This window comes from Chionomys nivalis, chromosome 22 (genome assembly GCF_950005125.1).
Source record: "Chionomys nivalis chromosome 22, mChiNiv1.1, whole genome shotgun sequence".
In the NCBI taxonomy this organism is placed as follows: domain Eukaryota; kingdom Metazoa; phylum Chordata; class Mammalia; order Rodentia; family Cricetidae; genus Chionomys; species Chionomys nivalis.
In genome coordinates, this window is record NC_080107.1 from 45,810,600 (window position 1) to 45,822,740 (window position 12,141).

Sequence of the window (12,141 nt, forward strand, 5' to 3'; positions counted from 1 at the left end):
GAAACGAACCCATCATGGTGTGCAGAACTATAATCCCAGCACTTTGGAGGTACAGGCAGGCTGTTAGTTCACGGCTACATAGTAAGTTTGAGGCCAACTTGAGCTAAGTGAAACCAGTCTCAAACAAGCAAAACATACAAACACCAGAACCCTAAAAATTCCCAGCAGGCACCAGGCCAGCTGGGACAGCAAGGACACTGGAAATAGGAAACACGGGGCATTCACAGGTCACACATTGCTGTTTAATGACTAACCCTGAACAGGTCTCAGGCGGACTCTGGGACCACACACACACACACACACACACACACACAAGTGAGGTTTTCCACAGGGGTGGACGTCTGGTATCTTCAAACCTCATAGATGCTGAACAAGCCCAAAGTTCACTTTCCGTAGCTGGCTGGCCAAAGCCCATCACCGACTGCCTTTCGGAGGAGCTAAGGCCTTGAGCAGGCAGGCAGAGCTTACCGTAGCACTCACCCTTCCTCAGCCCGTACTAAGGCACTTGGAACAAAGGACAGGGAGGTGTCAACAGGGACGTGCAGACCTGCCCACCTCTGAAAAATACCAAGTGCCCTAGCTGTGCAGTCTGAGGGGTTCTGGCCGCCGCTCGGCCTCTTGTGAGGACACATACCAGCCAGGTGTCTCTCTTTGGGCTGGCCAGAGTTGTGGGTAGGTTTGAGAAGTCTTCATTTTTAGCCCTAGACGGAATGATGGCTTTGTTAGAGAATCCTCTGTCCTCTCGATTGTTTAGGTTTGTTTGGTTTTTCGAGACAGAGTTTCTCTGTGTAGCCCTGGCTGTCCTGGAACTCGCTCTGTAGACCAGGCTGGCCTCGAACTGACAAAGCTCCGCCTGACTCTGCCTCCCCAGTGCTGGGATCGAAGGTGTGCGCCACCACGAGGCACGAGGGGGGGTGTGGGTGATGTTTAAGGCTTTATGAAGTCAAGGACGTTCTGTCGATCGTGACAGTTCATCTGTAAGTGGTTCTAGTTGGGCATCCAGAACCCAAGAGGCTAAGAAACACACGCACACACATTGGGCTCAGGGACTCAACACACCTAGGTGGCCAGGAACCCGGGACCTGAGCCCATCCCTCTTCTAGAAGGGACACCAAGTCGCCAGGCTCAGCCTCGGTGGCTTCTGTCCACAGTGTGGTAAGATGAAGAGGTTCCAGCCACTGGTCACAGATGATGGGCCACTTCCCAGAGGATCTGCAGGGCCATGGAGACACAGGCGAACTGGGCCAGGACATAGGCTCCAGAGCGGACACGTGGGTTCAGCTTGCCCAGGTAGGCTACCGTGTGCACCACACGGCCTGTGAGGACAACAAGGAAATGAATCCAGGCGATCAAAGGTTCGGGTCCCAGGAAGGAGTAGACGAAGCCCAGGAAGAGGAAGGGGTAGATAGTCTCCATGTCGTTGCGGTGGGCTCTGGGGGGCAGAGGGGTACAGTCAGCAGACTTACTTCTGGGACTCCCAATCCACCAGGGACCTCTTGAGGCTGCCAGACACCCCAATCCCTTGCTGGCCCATGAGCTAGAATGTGTAGGGTCAAGGGGGGGGGCAGTGACTCTGATCTTTTACCCAGATGTGGCTGAGGCTCAAAGCCCACTGAACAGCTCCATAGGTCTCCTATGGGCCCAGTCCATCCCACCTTTCACACTCTGTCCCTTCTGACACCAAGGGAGGAGGACTCAGAGGATAGGGTTGGGTGAGTGACAGGTATTCCCTGAGGCAGGGCTGAGACATGCCCGCCCTCTGAATGAAGGATTGGGACCCTGCCTGGTTACCTCTGTCCCTTTCCGCCCCAACAGTGGACTAAGCATCTTCCATTCACCAGCCCCGCTAAGCACAGGACTCTGGCCAGCCTTCCCTCCTTCACGCGTGCTATCCTACTCTTTCGTAAGCGTGTGTGGTGGGAAGGCTGCATCCAACCTTACCATAAATAATAACCAAGGAAGAAATCTCTCACTGGCTGTCACTCAGTTCCCATGGTCCCGTTTATACTGCTGCCTCATTTAAAAACGAACCAGGCAGTCAAAGCCCATCAACTAGGAACAGCGAATGCCTGGAGCCATCGATGACCGCTTAGATAAACAGTGGCCGAGCCATGACCTTCCCCATCGCTCAGTCTGAGGACTCCAGCTTCCAGCTGCAGCCCATCTGACCAGCGGCACCAGGCCACTGGCGAGCCCAGTCTGGCCCCAGCGCGTCTGTGACGAACCACTGGAAAATGAGTCTTAGCAAGAGCCACCAACAGCTTACTCAGTGAAAGGCAATAGAGGTAGAGCCCGGAAGAGGCCTGGAGCACCCAGCGCCCCAATGCTGCGGGGGTGGAGGTGGGGTGGCAGGGGACAGGGGCAGTAGTCAGGGCTGGAGAGATGTGTTAGAGTCTAAATGATGAGAAACTGGCCAGGCAGAGGAAGAACCTTCTTGGGAAGTACCCAGCATACACAAAGGCCCAGTGGTAAGAACAGCACAAGAATTCAGAATTGACCTGTTTGCTGAAGCACACAAGAGGGAAGTGAGCTGGAGAGAGGCCTGGTAACAGGAGGAAAAGAAATTCAGCCAAGGGCATAAAAATTCTTAAGAAGTGTGTGTGGGGGGGGGAATGTAGCTTAGCAGGTGGAGTGCTTATCCCCAGCTCTGCTTAAAACAGGGTGTGTGGGAAAATAACTACAGCCAAGGGTTCAAGGTCAGGGCCTGGAGAGCTGGCTCGGCAGAGAAGAGCGGCGGTGTCTGTAGAAGACCCAGGTTCGTACCCCAGCACCCATAGAGGGTCACAACCATCTGTGATTCCAGTTCCAGGGGATCTGATGCCCTCCTCTGGCCTCTGAGGGTACCAGGCACCAGGCACACACATGGTGCACACACACATACATGCAAGTAAGCACATGTAGAATAAAAATAAATAAATCTTGGTCATACTCGGCTAGTGAATGAGTTGAGGCAGGCCTGGGCTGTATAAGTCTCTCTCTCTCTCTCTCTCTCTCTCTCTCTCTCTCTCTCTCTCTCTCTCTTTCTCTCAGACACACACACACCAGACATACCCATAAACAAACACTACAGGCACCCCCCACATGATTCTATACACACACACACAAACACTACAGCCACACACACACAAACACACACATGCCACCCACACACCCTTCTTCTGGCAAGGCCTGGAACTTTCTCAGGTATGGCAGTCAGCCTCTCTCCCCTTGAGACCCATCCCTATGCCCTTCCTTCTCCTTCTCACTGTGATCATGAACTTGTGACCCGGACACAGAGAAAGCAGGTGGTGGTGGCGCACGCCTTTAATCCCAGCACTTGGAAGGGAGAGGCAGGTGGATCTCTGTGAGTTCAAAGCCAGCCTGGTCTACAGAGTTAGTTCCAGAACAGCCAGGGTTACACAGAGAGACACCCTCTCTTGAACCTCCCTGTTCCCCCTACAAAATAAGAGAGTGAGAGTCAGGAGCCAGCTGTGCTGGCTTGCACTTTTATTCTGCACTTGGAAGGCTGAGGCAGGAGGTTTACCATGAGTCAGGAATTCAAAGTCAGCCTCAACACCCTAGTAGCTTCGAAGTCAGTCTGGAGCTACGAAAGGCCCTATCCTGAAAATAATGTCGGAGGATGGCTCAGCAATTGGGAGCACCGGCTGCTCTTACAGAGGATCTACATGGTGACTCGCAACTGTCTGACGCCCTCTTCTGGTCCCTTTGGGCTCTGCATGTATATAATATAAAACACCCATACACATAAGGAAAGATAATGATTTTTTTAAAAAGTCTTGGTATATGACTTAGCCTGTATAACATTTGCCTTAGCAATTAAAAGGTCCTGGTTTCAGTCCCCAGCAGCACATAAACCAGAAGTGGTGACATAAGCCTCTATTTCTAGCACTTAGGAGGTAGAGCCAGAAGGGGCAGAAGTCCAAGGTTATCTTCAGCTGGAGAGTTAGAGGCCAGCCTGGGCTACGGGGGACTCTATCTCAAAAACCAAACCAAACCAGGTTGAGAACAAATGTGACCAAACCTGAAGAGCAGGGACAGGAATGACCCCTGCTCTGTGGCAGGTCCCTGGTTGGGGAGGCAGGCCACCTCCTTGATTCCTCACCAGGCAGTAAAGGGGTGGCCCACGTGGGAAAGGTGGCCGGGAGCAGATGGAGCTCCCACCCAGGGCCTCCCTCCCACATCTGTTAGAAACTACAATGGGGCCCCACAATGCCACGGTGGTGCCTGGGGCCGGGAAGAATGGGGAAATCCGGATGCTGAAAAAATAAGGCTCACCTCTCCTCCCCTGCTACAGTCTCCAAACAGAGGCGTGGAAGGAGTCACGTACTGGGAGGCAGGGAGAAATGTGTCACTCCAATAATGACCAGCATTCTGAGGCAAAAGTCACCCAAAACCAGTTCCCACCAGAGGAGACTTGCACAGCCCCCTGTGGCTTCGGGCCTGCCCCTCACCCTCCCTCTGTAACAGAGCTGTCTTACTGCTCAGTGGGGAGAGACCTCTGGTGACCCCGGGTTAGGGCAGTGACAGTAGCTGGCGGCAACATGTTCCCTCTCTCCCAGCTCATCACCCATGCCGCACATGTACGTCAGGGTGCAAGGAGGATGGCTGCTTGGTGCCAAAGGCGGATGTGCAAAGGGAAGGGAAATCCGTAAAGGGGTGGGGGCTGAGGCCAGGGTTGAAGCTTTGCCTCCTGCCAGAAGGCGTTACAGTCTCAGGGCCAGACCCTGGCACACCCTTCTATCTCTATAGATAACATCTCTCCTAGAAGTGCTGGGGTGCTGTGGGTGTTGGTACCCAGAAAATAAGGAAAAGCACCCTTACGTTTGTTACCACACCCTCATCATCGCCACCCCCAAATCACCAGCCCTGGCCCGGACACAACTGTGACTGCTTCTCATTCTCCTTGGGCTGACAACCTGTCACAGGCCCTCGCTGACCCTAGTGAGGAATGGGGTTTCCGCCAGAGGCCCCCAACTCTGGCTGCCACCAAGAAGCTGAGCCCACAGGCAGGTGTCCCTTCCTCTCTTGAGTCCATGTCCCCTACTGATAAATGGACAGGCGGGATATCATTTTCAGAACATAGGAAGTCGGCACCGGGGGGGCCAAATCTCTTGGCAAACTGCTTCTTTCTTTAGGCTAAAAGCCCAAACGGTAAGAAACAGATAAGATTTGGGTCAGGTGTCCCTCCAGGGGGAGCAGTCCTGTGTGCGAATTAACACAGCTGCAGGCGAACACATTTCCAGCTGCAAGTGCAGGCAGGTGTCTGGGGACAAGAACGTGGCTGGCACCTGCCCAGCAAGGCTGGGCCCCGCCTGGGGAAGCAAGGGAATGAAGGGAAGAAGAGACACACACACTCAGAAGAGCTGGGGTCAGCGGGCCACTCGCTCTCCACCAGACGCTTATACAGAACAGGGAAGGGGTCAGGAGGTCTGTGTAACAAATCAGTCTCTGTCTGTAAACCCTTGAGGAGGCTACAGTTGCTAGTCTTTATACATCCTGCCAACATTCACACTGGGACCAAAGGAAGGCTTTGCCATCCCCGGGCCTCACCTGAGGAGGGTTTTGCCATCCTCATGGGTCTGAGGCTTTAGTCTTTGGCACGGTCATGCCATGTCAACAATACATGCTCACTCAGGGCCTCCTTCCTGCCTCATGTAGGCTGTACGAGCCTCCACGGTATATTGTACAGCTAAGGCTGGCCTCGAACTCCTGATCCTGCTGCCCCCACCTCCTCAGTGCTGGAATTCCAGGTGAGGCCACTACAGGTGGCCTCAGTTCCACTCTTCCCCCAGGACTCGAGAGGCAGAGGCAGGCGGATCTCTGTGAGCTCGAAGCCAGCCTGGTCTACAAGAGCTAGTTCCAGGACAGCCAGAGCTACATAGTAAGACTCTTATCTCGAGGGCTGGAGAGATGGCTCAGAGGTTAAGAGCATTGCCTGCTCTTCCAAAGGTCCTGAATTCCCAGCAACCACATGGTGGCTCACAACCATCTGTAAAGGGGTCTGGTGCCCTCTTCTGTCCTGCAGGCATACACACAAACAAAATATTGTATACATAATAAATAAATAAAAATATTTTTTTAAAAAAATTGCCTATTGTTTTTAAAAAAAGACTCTTATCTCGAAAAAAAAATAAGTTAAAGTTATCTATTTTATTTTCTGTATGAGTACTTTTGCCTACACGTATATGCATGTGCACCACATGTGTGCCTAATACCTGACATCAGACAAGGGCATCCTGTGGGGGCTGGGACTCGAACCTGAGTCCTCTGCAAGAGTGACGAATGCTCTTAAGGACCCTCTCTTTCCAGCCCCCTGGGTTCCATTCTTAAACCTGGCTCCTGATTGCCCCAGGACCAGCCTGGTTTGTCTCCAGCATGTGCTAATCTACAAGGCAGATTTATGCATGACCCAGGATCCAGGCTACATGCTTCCTGTGTTCACAGCCCTGTGGCCCAGGGCGCGCCTGCCCTGGTTCTAATATTCAACTGTTCTCTCTCTCTCTCTCTCTCTCTCTCTCTCTCTCTCTCTCTCTCTCTCTCTCTCTCTCCAGTTCCTAGTGATGGCAGTTGGTGTGAGTCTCGGTTCTGCACCCTCAGCTGACACACTTTCTCTGTGCAGGGTCTGATCTCTGCACAGCTCTGGCTGGCTTGAAACCCACTGTATAGATCAGATTGAACTCAAACTCACACACATCCTCCTGCCTGTATCTCCCAAGTACCAGGATTAAAAAGATATGCTACCACAAGTAGCTTCCTTCCTTCCTTCCTTTCTTCCTTCCTTCCTTCCTTCCTTCCTTCCTTCCTTCCTTCCTTCCTTCCTTCCTTCCTTCATTTTGTCAGGCAGGGTCTCATGTAGCCCAGGCTAGCCTCCAACTCTATTTTATGCAAGCCATCTACCAACCTGGGCTTCATCTTCTACCCTCAGCTGTCTGTGATGTTCTATGGAGTAAGGAGGGTTCTTCGCTACCCAAGTGCTGCCCCCCACCACCTAGCAAGTCCTGACTGAAGCCTCACCGGGTGGACGGACAGTAGCATTATTAGGTAGGAATGTTCAGAAAATGCTCACTGAATACCAACCACTTAAGCTTCAGTACTAGAGAGTATAAGAAATCAAATCCAGCTACAGAGACGGCTCAGGGGTCAGACACACTTATTTCTCCTGCAGAGGATCACTGGGATCAATTCCCAGCACCCATGCGGAAGCTCACAACCATCTGTAACTCCAGTTCCAGGGGATCCAATGGGCACATAAGGGTACCTTGACCTGCATGCAGGGAAAACATTCATACACATAAAGTAAAAAATATAAAAGCAAATATTTAAAAAGAAGGAGAAAAATCCTCCTGGGTAGGTGGGACCACTGGGGTTCCTTAGAGTTCCTTCGTCTTCCCTGGACAAACACAATTTGTCAGCTCTTGCTGACAGCTGGCTGGGATGGCTGCCTGGGCCACTCAGTCTTTCCCTCTCAGTGCCTCAGAATGGCCCGGACAACCACGAGTCACCAATATGGGGTCATGGTTGTGCAAGGCCAGTGCCTGCCACAGAAGGCGCTCGTTAAACAAGGAATGGCCGATGGGCTGACGAAACACATATTTCATTCCGTTGGAAAGGATAGGGCGGCCTGGAGTTTCACTTCCTAGGCCGCGCTGTAAGTGTGTACATTATTGACAATGACGAACACAAATAAGGAAACCCTCCCCAAACTTTTCTGCAGAGGGGAATTCTGTTATGGAAATGGCACAGCCCCACCCATCCCGGCCTGTGATGCCAGGGGATCTGCTGGGAGCTGTGTATGTGGTCTGTTTCACGTCTCACCAGATCCAGCTGCCTATCTTCCTTGCTTCCATCACCCCAGTGCCCCCTCCTCATTCTAGATCACCGATGAGACAGGAAAGAAATGTCCCCCCAACTAAAAACTGAGCCAGCTGCTAAAAATCAGCTTTCTTGTCTGGAAGAGATTTACACAGCCAGGACATTTTTGTTTTGCTTCTTTTTTTTTTTTTTTTTGAGACAAGGTTTCTCTGTGTAGCTCTGGCTGGCTGTCCTGGAACTCACTCTGTAGACCAGGCTGGTCTCAAACTCACAGAGATCTACCTGCCTCTGCCTCCTGAGTGCTGGGATTAAAGGTTATTTTTCTTTTTGAGACTGGGCTTTACCCATAGCCATACCAGCCTGGAACCCAAAGCAATCCTCCTGTGTGTCAGCCTTGGCGTCATGGGTGTGTGTCACTATACCTATCTAAGACTCACTCTAAAACCTTGACATTTGGGGTGAGGGAGTGCACACGCACACGGAGACAGGTCAGAGATCCACCTCCAGGGATGATTCTCTACTAGCAGAGGCTGGTCTTGAACCCCCGACATTCCTGCCCATTCCTCCCAAATGCTGGGCTCAGAGATGTGAGCCACTATATACCACTTGTATTTCTTTATCTGATGCTTTCTTCAAATGGTCTCACTCTGTGGTTGGTCTGGAGCTCTGGTTGAGCTTCCTGCTTCCACTTCCCAGGTGCTGGCATCTTAGACGTACACCAGCAACCTTGAACTAACTCTAATTCTAGATCGTGAGGATTTTCTTTTTTCAAGGCAAATGTAATGCGTAAACTATAATTGTCCGAGGAAATCAGGCCCATGGAGGCCCTTAGACACACAGGGGACTCCAGACAGGTAGCAGCCAGGTCCTAGACACTCTCGGGTACTCACCTGAGGCAGCGCTCCACATCTGGATCACTCCTGTAGAATTGGAGGCCTCCATGTTTCAGGGCGTCCTCCGGGTTGGCAAAAGCCTGCAACACATTGGCTGAGGGTCACTATCCCTGAGGAGATCCTTGTCCGAGGACAGAGCTCAGGGGCTAGGTAACAGGACAGATACTACATGCCCTACAGACCATTCAGCCTGCTCCCCTGAACCTCTTTCCTGAGCTGTGGACCAAGCTTATGCCGGCAAAAGCACTCTCCTGCCCGCCTCTTGGGCTTGTAGGTTAAGAGATCATTAATCTTGGGCTCAATGTGACTAGCCTTGCACACCCAGGAGGGGCTCAGTGTGACTGGCTAGCCTTGCACACTCAGGAGGGACTCGGTGTGACTGGCTAGCCTTGCACACTCAAGAGGGGCTCGGTGTGACTGGCTTGCCCTGCACACCCGGGAGGGGCTGGTGTGACTGGCTAGCCTTGCACACTCAGGAGGGGCTCAGTGTGACTGGCTAGCCTTGCACGCTCAGGAGGGGCTCAGCGTGACTGGCTAGCCTTGCATGCTCAGGAGGGGCTCAGCGTGACTGGCTAGCCTTGCACACTTAGGGGGCTCAGCGTGACTAGCTAGCTTTGCACACTCAGGAGGAGCTCAGCGTGACTAGCTAGCTTTGCACACTCAGGAGGGGCTCAGCGTGACTAGCTAGCATAGCACACTCAGGAGGGGCTCAGCGTGACTAACTAGCATAGCACACTCAGGAGGGGCTCAGGGTGACTAGCTAGCATAGCACACTCAGGAGGGGCTCAGGGTATGTATCCATAGTACTGTGTCTGCCTAGCATGCATGAGTCCCTAGGCTCTAGTCCCAGAATCTCAAAAAATAATTTAAAATATTTAGCAGAGTGTTGTGGCTCATGCCTTTAATCCCAGCACTCCGGAGACTGAGGTAAGCAATCTCTGTGAGTTCGAGGGCAGCCTGGTCTACGTGGTAAGACCCTGTCTCAAAAGATTAAAAAGAAACAAACAAACACGCTAGAGAGGTGTTCGAGAGCCTGATCAAACACTCAACCCCTCCCTGACCACCAGGCTCTGCAGCTTCCGGCTTCCGGGACGTCGTCATCTGTAGGCTCAGGATAAAAAGGAGCACCTGAGCCTCCATGGAAGAGCCGGGCAGCTGGCTGGAAAGACAGTAGAGGCCCAAGGTCACATTTTTGCCTTTGGGGACTTATGAATCACTCGCAGCTATTCCCTGCTGCAGCGCCAGGCAAATTCTCCCCCCCCCCATCAACTCTGGTGACAGCTGAGTCAACTTTTCTAAACTGTGAGGTAAACATGGTGCTTCCCTCTGCTCTGTCCCTGGAGCCCCAGCTGTGGCCTGCTCCTGCCCTGCTCTGAAGAAAATGTAACATGGCATTATAAGGCCGAGAACTCCCACCCAGAATTACTCCCTGCTGGCTCCCAAGTCCCCCAACCCTGAGGGCCGGGCTTTGCCACCAGCAGAGCCCCTGCGGTCAGCTATCGGGGAGCCACTTCTAGTAGGTCAAGGAGCATAGACTCCCAGGAAGGACCGTGGCTGCTGTTCACATCAGATTCCAGCAGGAAGCAGTCTTACAGACCAGAATGGTGGCACGTTCACCATTCAGGTCTCTAGGTTCGCAGAGCCGGACACTGAGCTCCCAGTTGCCCAGGTCCCCAGGCCTGTGGGGAGAGGATGTTGAGCCTGTGCCCATTCTCTCTGCAGAGGGTTATCCTCTGGTCCCTCTTGGCAGAAAGGAGAGGCACCCGAGGAGCCCCAGGGCCCAAAGCAAAGGCCCTGGAGTTATGGGGGATGGAGACCAGGAGGAAGTGAGGCTCAGGAACCAGACACTAAGTAAGCTTCAGGGGATGGAGGGAGCCCCCAGAAAGACAGCATCTCTCAGCCCCGTGGGAAAACTGAGGTAACCTAACTTTCTCTGCCTCCTCCAGGCTCTGGTGGTAATTTAGGCCTCAGATTTGGTGCCCCTGCAAAGGGGACAAGGACAGAGTATAGCAATCTCTGCCTGGCATCTGTGTCCTGCATCCCAGGACAGACTAAACAGGAGAACCAGAGGCAGCCAGTAAGTGGTGGCCTTGTCTTTATTCCTACCAGTACGTGCCCTAGGGGCTGAACCCCGCCGGAGGACAAGAGTCCCACCCAGGGACCCCACCCGCACCCTGTCCACGCTGCCTTTGGACTGGACAAAGGCTGGTTTTGAAAAGGCAACAAATACTTCGTGCAGTTCTGCTTTCCAGCGGCTTCCAGGGATTCATCCAATGCGGAGGAATGGGTCGGAGTGTCCTGGCCACTCCCACCAGCTCCGTGTGGGCTTTTTTGCTGCTGTTTCCTTCCCTGGACTGGGATCACAGAGTGTTGTCTGTGACCCCTCTGGCTAGGACCAAACCTCAGAGGCTGCCGTGAGTCTGTGTGTGGCGTCCACGGGGAGTGGGAATTTCCACGGAAAGACTTCTGGGGCTCCTGATTTACCGGTTCCCACTCCACCCAGATATGAATCCCTCCCTGTCTGCCAGGAAACCGCCAGGTCAGAACACCTATCTCTTGTTGTCAGAGTGAGTTCCTGTGTTCCACGTGCGTCTCCTGGTGGAGGTCGCTTCCCCTGGCGCTGAGAGAGGAAACCCCGGGTGCTCTCATGCCGGCAGGTTCAGGAGCCAAAGCCCAGCATCCAGAAGGGCTGCGGCGGCAGCTTTGAAATAGCTACTTCTGCACTCTGGCAAACACATCTCCGCCACGTTATTCAGTTCCCAGACTTTCTTGCAGGGAAAAACCAGCAGAGTGCTAATCCCCTCACACACTCCCGCTCACACACACCCCAGGTCACGTACCTTCTTCCGAAGCCTCGTGTAGCCTGTGATGACACCCACCGCGTACATCTTGATGACCAGCAGTGTGCTGCAGAGCAGGAAGGCCGGGAGCGCCTGGCCGTTCTCCATCACCAGGCCCAGAGAAGGCATTTCAGCTGGTCTGGGCTCCAACTCCAGGACTGACTGAGACTGAGACTGTCCCACAAGGCAGTCTGTGGAGAGGAGGAGGAGGCGGGCCAAGCCCTGAGGAGGCGGTCACCCCCCGCCCACTCCCCGCCCACCCTGAAAAAACCACAGCAGGCCCCCCTGCTCCAAGTGCTGGGAGAGTCAGAGGAGTGGAGGTGTCCCCCGCGCCATCCTTGGCTCTGGACCACTGTTCCCTGGCAAGGCCTCAGACTTCCTAATCTGTTTCTCATCCTAACTCCAGGTCATCGACCTAGGGCTGTGGAAGTTGTCACTGACCCATGCCCACCTTCCGAAGCAGGAGGGCAGGTAGAGGGCAGGAGAACCAGGCCATCTGTGCTAAAGTCTCTGTGATGCTAGACACGCAGTCACGGAGGCGGACTGCCTCTGCAAGCTGGATGGTGAGACAGGTCCTTCCACCATCTACCAGGAAC

At 53.4% G+C, this 12,141-nt stretch overlaps 1 protein-coding gene across 1 annotated transcript; it reads right to left on the bottom strand.

Moving 5' to 3' along the window:
• Nucleotides 1-230: 230 nt before the first annotated feature.
• Nucleotides 231-11,720, bottom strand: Ptges (prostaglandin E synthase). Its single transcript, XM_057755483.1, has 3 exons — nt 11,546-11,720; nt 8,703-8,785; nt 231-1,432 (listed from the first exon to the last, which is right to left on the bottom strand). Exons 1-3 carry the CDS (start codon nt 11,672-11,674, stop codon nt 1,183-1,185), a joined length of 462 nt encoding a protein of 153 aa, XP_057611466.1. The 5' UTR covers nt 11,675-11,720; the 3' UTR covers nt 231-1,182.
• Nucleotides 11,721-12,141: the final 421 nt, after the last annotated feature.

Excerpts from the sequence above, each read along its gene's own strand:
- Ptges (XM_057755483.1), bottom strand. The coding sequence starts at position 11,674 with ATGCCTTCTCTGGGCCTGGTGATGGAGAACGGCCAGGCGCTCCCGGCC. Across the intron at positions 8,786-11,545 it reads ACACGAGGCTTCGGAAGAAG|GCTTTTGCCAACCCGGAGGA; the intron begins GTACGTGACCTG and ends AATGTGTTGCAG. Across the intron at positions 1,433-8,702 it reads GATGTGGAGCGCTGCCTCAG|AGCCCACCGCAACGACATGG; the intron begins GTGAGTACCCGA and ends TCTGCCCCCCAG.